Source organism: Ursus arctos, unplaced genomic scaffold (genome assembly GCF_023065955.2).
Source record: "Ursus arctos isolate Adak ecotype North America unplaced genomic scaffold, UrsArc2.0 scaffold_20, whole genome shotgun sequence".
Taxonomy (NCBI): Eukaryota; Metazoa; Chordata; class Mammalia; order Carnivora; family Ursidae; genus Ursus; species Ursus arctos.
In genome coordinates, this window is record NW_026622875.1 from 22,012,581 (window position 1) to 22,030,785 (window position 18,205).

General features: G+C 33.1%; 1 protein-coding gene across 1 annotated transcript in view; it reads right to left on the bottom strand.

The window, feature by feature from the left end:
* Positions 1-622: 622 nt before the first annotated feature.
* SLC25A36 (solute carrier family 25 member 36) overlaps positions 623-18,205 on the bottom strand; it is a 37,013-nt gene continuing 19,430 nt past the window's right edge. The window contains exons 4-7 of the mRNA XM_026497146.4: positions 17,307-17,407; positions 9,418-9,484; positions 6,705-6,994; positions 623-4,535 (exon numbers count right to left, since the gene is read on the bottom strand). Of these exons, the coding sequence (XP_026352931.1) occupies positions 4,342-4,535; positions 6,705-6,994; positions 9,418-9,484; positions 17,307-17,407 (652 nt within the window). The 3' untranslated portion in view covers positions 623-4,341. The remainder of the gene's footprint in view (positions 4,536-6,704; positions 6,995-9,417; positions 9,485-17,306; positions 17,408-18,205) is intronic.

Consider the following 18,205-nt stretch of genomic DNA (forward strand, 5'->3'; position numbering starts at 1 on the left):
CAACCTATCATATGTGGATTCGTTTGGTTATTCTAACAAGCTTCTAGCCCTTTAATTTTTAATATTCTTAGCTTTCTGAAAGGTGAAAACCAAAACTAACACAAAGTCATGAAGTTAAAAATTCATTACAACCAGGGGGTGGGGGGGATGGGGTAACCAGCTGCTGGGTGGGTATTAAGGAGGGCACGTGTGGTGATGAGCACTGGGTGTTATACACAACTAACGAACTGTTGAACACTACATAAAAAACTAATGATGTAAGATAAAATGTCAAAAAAAAATCATTACAACCTAGGGAGGTATCAAATAACCTCATTAGGCTCAAATTTTTCAGATATTCTTTACAAATTGGATGTTTTGATTCACAAAAAGTATGGTACCCAAATATCAATAAACCTGTGGAATATATAGCAGAACAGAAATATCTTACTGACCTGCGAGGGAATTAAACAATTTGACCTTTTGTTTCCTATAGAGATATCACTATGTCTAGCAGATCGCAGCCTAACACTTACCTTGAAAATGGCAATGCACTTTTGTTCTTCACATAATCCTAAGAAAGTGTGATTACGTTCTCACCCAACCAAAATATTAGAATACATTATAGGAAAAAAACCCCATATTTTCATAAGGATATTTTAATTTTTTAATTTTAATAATTCAAATAAAATTCAGCTAGTTAACATAAATAGAATAAATGCACATAATTTACAGCCATGTACACAAAATGCGAGAATAGCAAACCTCACATAAATGGTCAAAAGATACCAACTCTTTTGAAGTTGACTATTTAGCTATGACTAATCATAATTTAATTGTTCACATATGAGGGGGTACACATTCAAATGCTTATTAACAAAAACTGAGCGAAGCTAGAATTTTCAGTTTCTAAAAGGAGTAGCATAAAAAGCAGTGTATAGATTAACAAGAAATATAAGTGCATGATGGAAAAGAGACTTGGGTGGGCAGAAAGTTAGCACATTGTATGAAATATTTTTATATAATTAAAATTCCTTCGAATTTAAATCATTCAGAAATACCTTTTTCTTAGGAATGTTTAAGTCATGATCAGTAGACAGAAAGGCTCAACTATTAGATCAGCCCAAAAGGGGTCCCTACAGTACTAATAGTCTGGGCAGAAGAGCATGTAAACAACAAAAGACAGGGATGAACAATGCTGGAAGAGTAAAGGATAGATTGATTTCTAACACTTAAATCCTTCAAGTTCAACTCAGTATTTTTAGTACTTAAATCTAAAAATGCTGACATGTTCATACTCCAGTAAAAGAGTAAACACTCATTATTTTTAACACCCTGGTCCTAATACAATAATGCTATTCCACAATGGGCATCAGGTTTTAGGAGACAAAAGGCTGGATTAAATAACAATATTCTATCGTGGTTTCAAAGTTACAAATAAATTACTTGTGAGCCCCACCTAGTAAGGTTGGTTCCACAAAATTACATACATAATGAAGATTAAGACAAAGCTTTGGTGATACAGTTTTTTTCCTGGATTCAAAAGCACTGTATTACACCCCACAGTCACAGGGTTGGTAATTCTCAGATTTGGACTTCGAAATTTTGGAAACTGTCTATGAGCCACAGGTATCAAAGTTCTATCTGCTGCTCTATGAGCATACTCTTTCAGTATCTACTGCTTTAACTTGAGTAAGTTCAATTCAATTTCCTGATAAAATTCTATAATAAAAGTACAGACAAATCTGAAGAATGCTGCTGACCTCTATACTAGAAATAAAAAGTCATCTGATAGAAAATAGATGAAAACAAAACACAGCTTAAAAAAAATTCAATCCTTTAAGTATGCGTTTTTCTTTTTAAACACTTCCATCAATTAAAAAAATCTCCAAAAAAATGTTTCAGAGACAAACTTTATATACAACTTTTATATATAGTTTTCTTTTTAAAATTATCTCTGTCACACATAAAGTAAACTACGGCAGATTGTGCTTTGGGGAAAAAAAATTAAAATAAGCTTCATTGCCCCTTTCCAGTTGTTGCACAAAGAAACAAAATCTAAGATCTTTTCTTCCAGTACACAGAGAACACTCACTTTTAAAAGGTGAATATAATGCACTAAAGTCAACATAAATTTTACTTGCTAAATCCAAACAGGAATAGAATACATGTTCATCCCTGAAGGACACTTATTATGTATTTGCTAACACTAAATACTATGTTCCTTAGCTGCTGGTTTTCATATCGTTCTTAATCATTTGTGGTGTACTGAGATCATTAACATCAGAGAGACTCTCTGTCCTACATTCAACACAACTCAAGTTTACCAATCTTTGCAAGGCAAATGGCACTGTATTAGGCAGTGTAAGTGGCACCTGAAAAGGCAAACACTATAGATGAGACTTTCTCTACAGATTTAAGTTAGAAACCCCTAGATTTTTTTTTTTTTTGGCATAAATGTCACAATAAATGTCAAAGCTAAAATTCATCATAAAAGGTACGAATAATCCCAAAGGTAATGAAACTGAATTTGCCTTTGGTCTCCAAATAGATTGGAATATATTTTAATTCCAATCAAAGCACCTCAAAAACATCCAGTTACTCTTGAATATAAGGAGTTACGATAAAGGTGAAGGAATTTTCAAGAGGGCACTGTGTTTCACTGGTGACAGCAGCGAAAGCTTGTAATGACATACTATGATTTTCTGTGTTGGGGCATTAGAGTGTACACAGAATACGTAAAACATTTATATTATTAAAGATCTCCAAAACACCATATCTAAAACCCAGAAAAATGTTTTGAACATGATTTCTGCCTAATACATGACCAATGTTTAAAAAAAAAGAAAAAAACTTAACATGGAATTCTCTACTCTCACCCCCCCCCCAAAAAAAAGGCCACAAAGTGCATTCACAAAGAGTCATTCTTAAGATAAAGCCATTGCACAAAATGTACAGTTCATCTATACTGAAATGAGTACCACACTGGAGTTTAATTGTAGATGTTTTATACACCAGTATAGCACATCCATTAGCAAAATTCTCTTAACAGATTTACAGCAAACATCTTCACAAGGGCCATACATATATACATTTAAGTATTAAAAGGTACAGTTAACTCAACAGCAAAATGTAAAAGATATATCCTGTTAGCACACTTAATCTGAATTAACTTGAATCTTTCTATGATTTACCATTCAAGAAATCAGGATAGCATAAATTTCTTGTCAAAAGCAGTTTGCTCATTTACAAAACTGTGGTCAATTAGGATCACTACCTGCTCAATCAGACAGCAGAGGGCCCCTCTTCTATGTTCATACTGCCCCAGATATTTACGTCACCTTAAAAAAAGAAACCTATTAGGGCAAAGCTGAAAATTACCATTTTCTCTACAAAATAAATGCAATCTATATTGATCTTCTGGAAATAATTCAATGGTTCAAATTCCTAATGTGAAGGCAAACAGAGAAAAGATTCAGAAGTGGTGAATTTTTCCACTTTAGGAAAATGATACCTAGTATGATAGATGATAATTCAAGTTCATAACTAATAAACCCCTGACAAGACAACTGCATTCATTCATGTATTGTAAAGTTAGAGAAGATATGAGGATGTGCTCAAGTCATTCAAATGGCCAAGAATCAACACCTCACTGGTTTCTTCTGTCCCAAACTACTACCACCGAGCTTGATATGTTAATGACCAACTTAAGTGTCCACATTATGCTCAACATCAAGCACCTGTCAGCTGTGAAAACTAAAACATTTTAAAGCTAAAAATACTCAAGATCTTTAGACATTATTTCATTACTTGTCAAAACTAGTGACTATTAATGTCAAATAATTAATTTTAAAATATTCCAGATCCTCTCAAGGAAATGGGAAAATAATACTAAGGATCTCACTTATTCTTATTATTTTACAATTTTACAGGAATTACACAGAAGCCAGAGGTAAGACATTTATGACTGTCAATACTATCTTTGGATAGTTATAATATTTAGACAATTAGGGATGGCTTTGTTTAGACTGAAAAAGTGCTCATGGAATACATACTATACTGACTGCCATAAATCAACAAAATGCAACTGTGTCCCGTGGACATGGTAGAGAAAATGGCAATTTGGAGGAAGGAGTGCTTCTAAAGGCTTTTTCTTAGAGGCAGCCTAGGTGTTTTTCACATTACTGAAAAAGACCAAGTAATGTGGTTATGATTACTTTAATTCCTACAACCAAACTTCCACTTAGGCATAGTTACATGTTCCCAAACGTTTTTCTTCTGTCCACCATGCTGGCTTTGATACTGCATGGTCCACTGCTATCTTTTGGTCTTCCCTCTTCATAGCACAGCAGCCTGAAGTTGCTATCCATTGAGAAGGTAGACCACCAATTCATAGGTGGCCATCATAATGGCTGTGTTTGGAATCTGTCTCACCAGGTGAGTTGTTAGACCACGGTAAAGAGACCCATAACCTTCTTCTTGAACAACCAAAGACAGTGTCTGAAAAAAAGATCTATATTTTGTTCCCTCTTCACGTAGTCTTGTTCTTACGACTTCTGTTTAGGGGGGAAAAAAAGTCATTTTAAAACATTAGTGGTATCTTTATACCCTCCTAATGCTGAGCACACCCATTTATCAGTCTTTAAGTGTAAGCTCAGAATAAATAAGGGAGTGACTTTTAATATGTAACTTATTGAAACTGGTCTTATCACAATAACACCAAACTTCTAAGATAGCTGGCTAAAATCACTAATAATAAAAACGAATTCTAAAATTTCACAGCTTCCTGAATGGTTAAAGAATAAAACAAAAGTGTCAGTTGTATACTTGCTATAGATGAAAGGGAGAATACATGTGGTAAGGAAAAGGTGAAGAAACAGAAAAGGGAATGTAGGTGGTATCAAAGATGAATACAGAAAGATACGGTGAGAAATAAACCCAAATGTTCTTAAGTTGACCCCACAATGAGAAAACAGAATAATCCAGTCTCAATGGTTCACAGATACCAACATGAAATTTCAGGTGCATGAGCCTAAAAATGTTCAAAATATTAGCTGTTAGCTAAAAGGCCCCATCTGGGAAGCTTAACTAAGCAAAAATTGTAAAATTTTAGCGCTCTAAGAGATATAAACATTTTTCTTAGTTTTGGAAGGTGAAGAAATTGGACTGCTGAGAGGTTTTAGTCAGTTGGGGGTAGAGGCTGGGACAAGATTTCAGAGCTCTCTACTGAAGAGTCTGTTTTTCCAACACACTACTCCTGATGGGCCTGAGGGAAATGGCCTAGAACTATTTTCACTGCAAATGTTAATATTTGAAATCTCTTGTGTCCTATACTAAAAACTCATGCCATTTATATATTCCACTCCAAAATATTGTTTATAAACTACCTCTTCTTGTAATGACATCATCTCACTTGAGGAGACAGGGTGCTTACAACTCCAAAACTGTCTCTTACCCTTAGCAGGCCACGGTTCTAGGTATCCCATAGTGGCCAGAACCTAAACAACGGTGATACTGTCCTCTTCTGACTTCTCTTAAAGAAAGAAGTTATGAACTTCTCTCAGGAAACAGAGGTAAGTTCACAGTCCAACTTGGTTAGAGTTGGTTTTACTCATAATTACATTTTAGAGCAAATACTCATTTCCTCCTAGCCTTGTTTCATTTGTCCTGATATAGCTTTAATCAGAGCCTTAGATTTACAAGGATGAATGTAAATGTTAATCCGTGTAACAAAAGCGAAGCATTTAGATTAAAAACCCAAAGCAGGGGCGCCTGGATGGGTCAGTCGGTGTAGCATGCTATTCTTCATCTCAAGCCCCATGTTGGGTGTAGAGATTACTTTAAAAAAAAAAAAAAAAAAAAATATCCCGGGACCTCTGAGGCTCAGTCAGTTAAATGTCTGCCTTCGGCTCAGGTCATGATCCCCGGGGCCTGGGATCGAGTCCTGCATAGGGCTCCCTGCTCAGCTCGGAGGGAGCCTGTGCCTGATGCTCCCCCTGCTTGTGCTCTCTCTCTGACAAATAAATAAATAAAATCTTAAAAAAAAAAAATCCAGAGCAAAACAAACCCCAAACACAACAAAATCAAAGACTACACTTTAATGAAACAGGCTAACACTATAAAACTTAGATAGAAATAAATAATTCATATATACTTATTTGCCAACATGAAATCATGTAAAATAGGCTGGCCTTTGGGATTATAGACTTCATTTCTAATTTGGGCTCCTCCACTGAGTAAGCTGTGTGACCTTCAGCAACTTAATCTTAACATTTCTTGTTTTCCATTTGAAAATGAAGACAAATTCTGGTTATATTCTAGCATACTTAGACTTAAACAGAGAAGGTAAGTACTTTGCAGGAATTTTTTGTAGATTAGCCAATAATATATATAAAGTATCTAGTATACCACGTATATCCATTTTTTTTTTTTTTTTTTTAAACTTGCCCAAACATCACCTGGCTGGAATCTGACTGACTCTGGGCTAAAATGTGACGGTCCCGGGTGCATGCTAAGTCTCCATCATGCTACCATAATATATACCGACCTATTAACACAGTTACTGACTCAGATTTAATTGCATTATGATGAACTCCTAAGAACTATATTTTGTTTTACTGAATTCAATAAAATCATAAATGTTCTAATAAACAGGCCACTGGCTGACATGGGAAAATATTTCTAAATTAACAGAATTTTACTCATAGAATCTCAACTCCTCTTACCATGTGGATATGCTATAGTTGTGGCACAAGTTTTTGAGGTGGCAGCAGCTAGCATCATTCCCACAAAATCTGATGCTTCTTTTACAGACTCTTCATCATTTTCCATTGTAGAAGCAATCTTATATTCCAGTAGTTTTTGCTTAATACTTTCATAAATAACAAAATGGATAACGGTCTCTGATATGCCAGCATATGAAGCAGACATGCCCCTATAAAATCCTCTAAGTCCATCTGTCTGATACACTTTACGAATACATTCAAAAGCGCCCATTTGCTTTTCCCCACGGTTCCTGAAGAGCAAAAAGGAAAAATCTTTTACAAAGTAGTACAGGTTTTTAGATAAAGTCAATAAAATATAGTAGAAATATGCCACTCTAAATACAGAATTATCCTCTTTAACTCATGGAGAAGTGAAACCAGAATTTTGTAACGTTCATTTTAGACTTTATTCTTTTGTCCCAAGTTTGTCACCTTAGATGGGTAACATGTAAGTAGTTTATTTTACTAATGCAAAATACACTACATTAAATCTTCAGTTTCATGTACTCATTGAAGTTTGTATTGTAGGGGTAAGAAATAAAATCCTTTAGTCCAAATACACTGTGGCTGCAGTTCAAGATAAAAACAAACTCTCACATTACATCATTAAATCCAGTTCTAAGTTGAGAAGATTTCTTCTGCGCTTAATAACATAAAAGAGTGACTGAGACACCAACGATGATAGTACATCACAAAGCAAGGAGTGTAATTAATCAATACTTGTGCATCTGCGGGATTCTTCCAAACCCACTCAGTTCTTCCCAAAAAATGTGTGAATTTAAGTCAAATTTCCTATTATCCTTTGAAGGCAACAGGCCCTATCTTTCGTGTCAGTATCGTGGTGAAGAGTGAATGAGGACCTCTATAGTTATCAAATATTTACTGAGCATCGTGCCCAGTAAAACTTCCTTAGTGCTATTTACGGGCAGTGTTATCTACTCTTATATAGGTATATAATTTTGAGTTTGTAAAATATTACCTTACACTATGTTTCTCCCAATAGACCTTATCTATAAGAAATGGGTTTAAATGCTACCTACAGGGAAAGAAATAGAAAATTCACCTATTTATCAATTATATACAACCTATTTCTGACATAACAAAAACACAATTAAGACACACACCTGATAACCTACAAATTCCTCCAGTTTTATGAACGAATTATTGTCTTGAACTAATAACTGTCCTCAACTAATGACACTGAATGAATACTTTCTTCACTGAATGATCCGTGAAACCACCTGTGATCAGTTTCTGCCAGAGACCTCCTCACAAGAAGTTAAAATGCTACAAGTCCCAAAGGGTAATATGCAAACACATCAGCCCTGCTCTTGATTTCATAGTATACATCAGCATCCTCAAACCAACCTTTAACTATTACCCCAACCCCGTCCCATTCCCCATCACCCCCAAACCTAAGAACTTGCGTTGGCTTCCGTTAGAATTTTAAGTGAATAATAGAGTTTTAAGCCATTCTTTTCTCAGGACCACCCCCCCACGCCCACATCCACCCTACAACATACTGAAGAATATCCCTGGTAGTTTATAATAGTATAATATGGACTGGCATCTTCTCATTTCTCTAATCTCTGAGTTGTTTTAACTACCATCACCTTTCAGATCTTTGGCTTTAAGAAGTAAACTTCGAATTTTGCTTCATGACACTTAAGATTTCATTTCAATTATTCTGGATGAAACAAGAATTAGAGATGTTTCAAGTCTCCAAAGAGCATAAGGTTCAATGTGACAGAATGTGGAAAACACATTTAAACAGGCATAATTATCAATGATTTCTTAGATCAGTTTTATTTATAGTCTATGAGATATATAGACTTCCCAAGCCCTAAAAATATAACAGTGAAAATTTGTTACAAGTTTACTCTAGACCAAAAAGCTGAAAGTTTCAGAAGTATTATTATTATAATACAGCAATAGGATCACCTCTCTATAAAAGTATTTCCTTTTCCCCATCCACCATCCTACAGGCCAATAGGAACTGAGATGGCAAGACTCTAAGCTGTACTGCTTCTGGACTTTGCTCAGTTCCCAAACACTCCAAAGGCCCTAAACTTAAGACCTATGAGGTTTGCACTGAGCCCTGCTTCTGCTTAAAATGGGCTCAAAAAAAACATTCCATTTTAAAGTTGGGCCCCACTGTTTCTTGGTATATCTCTAGAACCGAGCAGTATATGTGCTCAACATACGTTAATTTTGCTACCACAAAGTGGTCATTGATAATAGACGAAATCTATGAATATATGAGATGCCTCTCTCTATATAAGGTTACTAAATTTGAGCAATGATCCTTCAAGATTTAATCTAGACTAGTTGGTCATGTGGGTTGTTTAACTGTTGGGAGACCAATTATAATCATTCATGAGGTAAAATTACCACTTCTTGGGCTTGGCTAATATTTACTCTTTTTCTTTCATTTTCTTTTATTTAAAAACATAACACATAATATACTTTCTTCCCTAGAAAGTCTCATATTGCCAACTATTATATCACTTTTGCTTTTGACGATAGACCCAAGTTTCAAAAACCAAACAAAAAAAAGCAGCAAAAGAGGGGAAAGACATGGCTAGATATACGGCACTGAAATCTCATGGATATAAATTTACAGGGAAAAATCAGTTGAAACCAACTTTAATTTAGTTTTAATGAATTAACATACCTTGCATCAAGCTGTAACCGAGTCTTTATAAGCCAAATAGGGTTGGTCGCTGTGATTGCAGTAAAACCTAAACAAACATGTTTAAAATGAACTCCGGTAAAAATGAAGAATACACTATTCACTTTAAGGTTTTAAAAATCATATAAATCTATATTAAGAAAATGTATAAACTATTAATTGATGTATGCTATACACTTTTATTTTACAAACACACACAACCATGAACATTTGTAGTTTATTTCCAATCTACATTCTCAAATTCTGACCGTAACTAAAAAATTCTTTTAAGAGCAAAATCTGATTATATATAAATTCCTTTCCCAACATATTCAGAATATTCTCTGGGGCGCCCTCTACACTCTAAGCTAAATTTAGAAACCCATTTCTACAAATACATAGAAATTTGGTGTATTTTAAGGCTTTTTAGCATGCAAACTCTACTGAGGTCCAAATCCCTGCATTCAATGTGGATTCTACCTAAAGGTCAGCATTTACTGTATTTGAGATTAGGCTGGCTGTGTAACAGAAAGGATTGTTGTCTGCCTTTATGAATGCGTTTACGAACATACACTTACTAACACTGTTAAAATAATGGTATCACAGAAGTAAGGTTTCTGTTAGGGTTAAAAGGACAGATCTATTGCTCATCCACTTAAACACATACAAAAATTCAAAAGTTCGAAAAGTTACCCATTGGAACTTCCCTCTCACTTTTATAGACACTGAAGAGAGAAACTCAGAGTAGAAGGTAGTTCTAGTTTGCTTTAAAACTTAAGAACTATGTACTATCAGTGCAGAGGGGTGGTCGCCTAAGATGGCTCATTCCAGTTAGTAGATTAGGATCTCTGGAACAATCGTTTCTAGACTAGTGCTTATCTTTTACTTTCTATCTTCCTACTGTTACGGAAAAATAGCACAAAATAGCACAAAAAATTGCAATCTTGATAACGGGAATTTTGAAAATTGCTTCATCTATACAAAATGGGGCTTTAATATATTTCTTGTGAATATTTAAGATCACTACACAAACTTCATAGAACTACATCAAACTGTATTTATTCAATTGGCCTTTAATTCAGTGAAAACATATGCAGAAGTGTCTAAGAATCTTAACTATTTTAATACTTTCTATCAAATAATAGGCAGGTGAACCACATTTTTTTAGAAAGGTGGAATATAACCAGCACATTTAATATGAGTAAAGTTATTTCAGGAAGAAAAATGCTGTGGCACACTTAAAAATAATTTTTTAAGTTAACATATAGTGCAGAACCAATCATAAACCTTTTCTTGCCTTTCAAAGTCACTACGGGTATATCTAAAATGCAAAATAATTTAACTAAATTGTTTACGAAGCAGAATTTGGTCTCATAGGTTCTTTTACCTTCTATAATGTCAGATAATTAGCTAACTCAAATTTTATTTCCTTAATCCACTGTTTTAACACCACAGAAATAGCCAGATGTCTCACAAAAGGATGCTTAAATTGTATCTATTTATAAAACATGATAAATGGAATAAAAATTGGGTTTGATAACTCCTTTCACTATCTTGTTAATAGTCCTATAGTCTCCATTTCTCTCGAGTGTTTTTAATACTATATACATATGTATAAAACTAGTATGGGACTAACAATTTTGTATAAGCCAGTATTAAAATAATAAAAATTTAAAGTTTTGGATACGTTATCAGGAACATTTTTAAATAAGAGTTTCTTTTCATATATAAATTTTTGGTAAAAGGAAAGGAGAAGAAAAATATTAAACTGTTAGAGCCGTTTAAATATTTTACTTGGAAAAGATTTTTCTTGCATATCCTGGCTTAAATGAGAATAAAGCTAAAGAATTTTTTTTCTTTTCTTAACCTTTATTTTCCTAACTGAAACACTCAAACTAAATACATTCAAATTCTATTTTAAAGCAAATGTGCACCAGACATCAGTGTTCTGGCTATACCCCTAATTTGATGACTTTTGTTTTTAAACTTAAATATTTATATTAGCTAAATGTCTGTGTAGCAATATTAGGGGGTTTATTAGTGAAAGGCTGCAAAGCAGCACAAGGCAACAAAATATTCTGCATTATTCACAATGGTTATTAATTATCCTGTGGAAATTAAGAAAAAAAATTTGCTTTTCATTAAATTTTGAAAGCCTAAAGAACTGGGAATCCTTACACCAAACTTAAAAAAAAAAAGGCCTAGGTAAAAATCTCAATCTACTGTACTTTATTTGAAAAGACGATCATCAAAGTTTTTTTTAAAAAACAGAAATTCTATTTCCAAAAATATAAACTTAGTACCCAAGCTTAATATTCTTCCAAGTCACAAAATGCCTCAAAGGCTGAAAAAATTCCATATATGGAAACTTTAAAATATTGCAATATTTATAAATATTACTAGAAATGAATTTTTCAAATATCCATGAATAAAATTTTTAGTTATTCTCTGTACATATTAATGAGCAATGACAGGATGCAAACAACAGGTATTTCTCACTTAACTAAAATTAATTTCCAAATACAAATTAATCTATGGGACAGGAAACATTAAAATTCAGGTAAGTGAGAGTATTGTCATCGTATCCCTCTATAATTGTTACTATCAGTAACTTGTACTTACTAGAGTTGTTCTGGCTCACCTCTCCCAATAATAAGCCAGCTTTTAATAAAGACACTAGCCTAAATGCCAGCAAACCATTATGTTAGACAGGATCGAGGCATAACCCACAGACTTTTAGCTATTGGTCTTTAGCACAGTTAAAACTCTGGTCCTAGAATTTTATGCTATTAACATTCTCTTAACCACAGATACCCTACCTAATAAACTAACTAGACATTATTAAGCTAATTAATCCTATAAAATATAGTCTATTAATTCAAGAAATGAACAAGTGGAAGAAGCAAAAATTTATTACTAACTTAATTATATATGGTAAGGCAATGAGAAGTTGGCCAACAGCCAAAGTTAAACAAATCTTCCTACTTCTAACAAAAACATATACAAGGATACTGGGAATGGCTTCCCTGAAGTTTAGATATTTACTATTACTTTTTATTTTGGCATTTAATATGTGAAATTTTGAAAATATTCTAGTTCATATTAATATTCTGAGCATCCTGTTAAATGTTAAAACTGACTTAGAGTCATATGAAGGATCTATTTGTAGGTTAAGAAGAATATTGCTCTAGTCAGTAAAAGCGAAGTGACAGTGTATTAGCCATATTGTTAGTAGCGCAGTTAGAATTTTATCAGAATTTTTTTTTAAACTCTCAAAATGCAAGTTTTAAAGTTTTGCTTTGTCTAAGACTCCATTTGATAATGTAAACCAGATTAACAGAAATCTTTATAGGAAACTTGCTGAAAATGTCTATTTCATTAAGTGAGTGATACCCGTGATATTGCATTTTCAGTACTTTTTATTTCATCAAGTTCTGTAAGAACAAAGCCCACCTAACCTTCTAAGAGAAATACATTACAACTACAAAAAAACAAAACAAAACAAAACAAAACAACCAACCCAATTAAAACTAAAACAGCTTAGATCCCATATATTCTTACCCTGCATTTATTGGAAAATAATGGTAGGTATTAAGATCAATGTTTTTGCAAGAAAGTAGAAAGCTAAGTATCAACAGACAAGAGAATAGAAAGCACTGTATTAGACTTTTAGAATATGTTATGCTAAGCAAAAAGAGAACTACTGTTTTTCCTAAAAGTTGTAGGATGGTATGATACCATTTACAACTATGTATATCTTAAATATTGTCATCAAATTCTTTTGAGGTCAAGGCTATTATGGCCAAGCTGAAGACCCCAGGCTTTTATTACACGATGACTGAAAAGTTACCCCATTCTTCCTTCTAGAAGGAATATTCTAAAGGGATCAGAATTAAAGTTTTATGAAATACTCAGAACGCACACACAAATTCAGGAAATAAAAATTCATTTCCCGCCTTCTATTAATTCCACAGCTATTATATATTCCCAGGGTGTGTTTCTTATAACTAGAGGCTGCAAGAGACGCTCAGATCAGTACTCACGAGGTTTAAGTTAGTCCATATTTCTACAGGAAGTGACCTGCGGATGGGGAGCATGAGATGACACGATCTCACTCTTTTCTCGGGAGAAATGTACAGTAAATGCCTAAAATAGACACAGGCTTTTCTGTATCATAACAACAAGCAGTGACCTCATCAGAAACATGTGTACAAAATGAATCCCATTGGAAGGATTTCAGAAATATAAACTGTGAGATCTAACTTTTTTGAAAATTTTAAGTTAAAAAACAAAAAGGAGTATCAGAATGGGCCATAATTAAAAAAAAAAAAAAATGCACCGAGTACTGAAAATTCTGCCATCTGCAGCAGTTTCAGAGTCTAAATACTTACCTAAAAGATGAATTTTGCCTTAGAGAAAAAAAATGCTAACCTTGTCAATGGGGAATCTAAGAAAATATTTAGAAGGGATTATCATATCCCATTTTCCTAATCATCATCTACCATGTTCAGAGGTGAAGTCACAATTTTCTATATTTTAACAATCAGCTTACCTAGTGAATCTTTTTTTTCTTAGTAAATCTTAAAAAAAAAAAAAACCCAAAATATTTCAAGTAGCATTTTGTAATTATTTTAATTTTTTAAAATTAAAATAAAGTATATGTTGCTACGATTGTACCTTTCACCTTTTGCACTATGGCCAATAATACTGCACATCCATTTTTATGGAATATTTTGGATTATTTTGTATTTAATTTCTTGTGTTCTACAAAACAAAAAACAGGAAGAATGTTTATATACAAACACACAAAACATCTGTCCAACCATCCATTTGGCTGAATAAATTGCCATGGACAAATAAAATATTAAAAAATATATTTTCTATAGGCAAGATAAAATTTCTCCTTAATGAGTAAAAACTTAACCTTTAATAATAAACTAAGTCAACAGGAAAATGTATCTTGAAAAATAACAGTGATTGCTATTAGCAAATAAAACCCACTAGCTATGTAGTAAATGTTAAATGATTACATTATTGGTATTTTAAAAATTAAGCAGTAACTGTTTGAATATATAATCCAATAAAAATGAGAATTCTTTTCATTTAAATCTGTAATGTTGTATATAAAAATCTGTTATGCTCCAGATAAAAATTTCTGAAAACTGGGAATTACTATAAAGAAACCATACTATTTTTTGTAGGCACACTTGTGTCTAGGTATATAGATAGAGAGGGATATGCAGGTTCATTCATTTAAACAAAAACATACAAGTAACCTCAACAAAACAAATACTCTCAGTCTAACAAAGGTTACATGTAAGAAAAAAAAAAAAAAGGTAAAACACAGTCAGCATTACTTATTTTTATTAAATAGCCTTCCAACTGGAAATAATTTTTCAATTTATACCTCTAAATTTAGGTTTATAAAAGTCTTATAGCATTCCCTTGAAAAACTACAACAAACCAAGATAAGATCCACTTTAAACTGTCATTTTGATTAAAAAAAAAAAAAAAGTTTACTACCTAAACACTTTAGTTCATATGGATAAAATGCAAAATCAAAACTGGCTACCTGGAATAAAAATTATGTACAAGGTCTGTTATTAAAATCCTTAATGTGTGTGTTGTTTGATGTGGCAAAATCTTGCAGGCAATATCATTAAACAGTCTATTTTAGTGCACTTTTTGATACCAAAGTGACAAGGTTAGCATTTTTTAATAGCCAGTTAAAAAACGATTTTTCACATGACTGCCTCTAAGCACTTTGCACCCCCAATTCATATTTAGAAGACTTCTAAAAATGATCCTGAAGAAAAACCAGAGCAATCTGGTCTAAATATTTCAAGAATGAAGGGGGCAAAAGGCTACCTTAGTGACTCTGCATGGGACCATTCAGTTCCACCAACCACGTAGTTATGTATAAAAACTGCGAAGCTAAGTGTTAATGCTCATGAATAGTGCAAGGAAGCTCTGAAAGCACAATTCTCAGAAAAATGTAACTGCAAACAAATGGAAGAAGTATTTTCAAATTACACAGTAAGTATATAGTGCAATAATCTCTGAGCAATGATAAGACCATCAATTTACAAAAATTCAAGGAATTCAAGTTGGAAAACAGTTATCAATATAAAAACAAACTATGAGTTGACATTTGTACACATTTGAGAGAAAAGTGCAAAATGACAATTCCACTGAAATTCTTTACCACATGACACAAAAGTAGTAATAAACTCTGATCAGATATTCTAATGAAAAAAGATGTTCCACTGGGAATTAAGATATTCTGAAACCCTAAATCTGTACTACTGAATATGTAACAACCATCCTCAACTACAGATGACTGCTCATCCACTTTCTTGACTTCAAGTCTTCCAAAACAAACAAAATGATTAGCATTTCTTTAATAATTTTCTGGGGTTAAAAAACAAACAATGGTAATCCAGAAATATATTCTTAAAGATCCTAATATAACAGTTATATAGTTTGAAATTAGCCACTAATTTTTACCTTATACCCACTCAAATTTGAAGAGGAAAAATCATATCCATACTCAACATCTATAAAAAGTACATTTAAAAAAATTTCTAGTTGTAACTAGATGATCTCTATGGTACTAAAGAACTAATTCTCCAAATCCAAATCTTTGTAGAGCAACCTACATTCCAAAGATAAGGTAAGAGAAATTCACATAAATTACATAACTTGCCCAAGATCTCTCCCTCATGGGTAAATAAGAGTATTTCACCACCTTGACCTCTAAGGTTTTTACCTTTCAGCTTTAAAACTTCAATGAGTCAGTCAACAATTATCAAATATAAAAAGCCTTGAAAATAATTTGTGAGGTATATGGTAGATTATACGGCTATTGACCTTTCAGAAATTAGTTATTTCCAACTTACACTTGGTTCGTTAAAGTATGTGGTTCAAATTGATCCAATTTATTTCTAAACAGAAAATGGTTAACAGTTTAAGGCACTCATTATTAAACATGTAACTGACACCAATTTACTGCTCAACAGTTGATGAAAGTAGTTAATAATTTGCTTTATAGTCATAGCATAATTTGGAAATGTGAGGTATGGTTAAATATACAACGAATCTCAGAAAACTGCAGAGAATGAACCAAAGGTCACGGCTTTGTCTAACACGCATTGCAACAAATGATTCCAGAACCAGACTGGTCAAATCAATCTCTTAGTTTATCTTTAAGGCAGTACAGAGGCCCAGAACTAGTTGCTTTAATTCAGAATCATATATACTCAACAATGATAATAGAAGAGTCCCTGGAAAACATTTCTATAGCAAGCATGTACACATAGCCAGTGCCTAAATTTCAAGTACTATCTACTGTGATTTATATGGAATGCTAAACATATTTTTCAAAATACATACAAAACGGTAACTCTCAGTTATCAGTAATACATCACAAAAATTTCAGCATTTGAGCACAGGACAAAATGAATACTTTACCAAGAACTGCCGGCACATTTCAGACAGAAGCCAAAACATGCAGCAAAAAGGGAAAAGGCACTAACAGAAATTGAGGAGAGAAGAGTAAATTACAGCTGCATAACTTATTTATAGTGTAATTATGGCTGGATTCTTTAAACTGTCAAAAGCGATCACTAAATATTCAGTGGACTACACAAGACATGTAAATATTAACTACCTGTACACTATCACAAACCCGATTACAAAAATGCCAACTTATAACAGATTTTAAGTATACCTCCTGATCAAATTTACTGTATACCAATAAATATAAGAATCATATATGTAGATGCTAATCAATGAAAAGCACATTGTTTTAACTATATAATATAAAATCATAATTCAATATTAAGTCTCTAGGTTTTGAAAATTTTCTGCTTTTTAATATTATATATTCATACCTGCCATTGCAGCTGAAATCATGTGTACCTGGGTAGAATCCGGATCAAATACACCATTCAACTTTTCCTTGCAGTTTGAATAAGCAGCAAAATATATTGCTCTAAAACAAAGATTTAAATTTTATCAATAAGCATGTTGCATAACTCATTAGATTTAAATGATAAGTAAATTGATCTTTTTAATTTTAGAGAAATCTAAAAACAAAGTCTTAGCCACATTCTCATGTAACATCAGGTTAATTTACATAGTTTTTCCATGTAGACTCTGAGGTATGTTTTGCACTGACTCATTAAAAGACAAACTTCAATGTAAAGTTCCTCAAATGTAAAGCATCCTCCAACAAAAAGACATCTACCACCCTTGGGGGCGCCTGGGGGGCGCAGTCGTTAAGCGTCTGCCTTTGGCTCAGGGCATGATCCCAGTGTTCTGGGATCGAGCCCCACATCAGGCTCCTCCACTAGGAGCCTGCTTCTTCCTCTCCCACTCCCCCTGCTTGTGTTCCCTCTCTCGCTGGCTGTCTCTATCTCTGTCGAATAAATAAAATCTTTAAAAAAAAAAAAAAAAAAAAAACATCTACCACCCTGACCCAATACTTATACAGAAACAAAAACTATTCCTATAAGATTTTGATGTTTGGAAACATGTGATAAGGCTGGAAGGCTTATGTTAATGGTAAGGTTAAATTAAACACACTTGAATAAATATAGTATGAGCACTTCAAAAAATTGCTAAATACATAATTACTATAATTAGTTGATACTAATATAAAGTATTACTATTAATATATAATATGTATGTTATATATATATATATAACATACTTTTTTTTTAAGTGGGGAGAGGGTGGTAGAACTGACCCAATTCATCAAAGTATGTTAAACAATTCTGAGATACTGTGG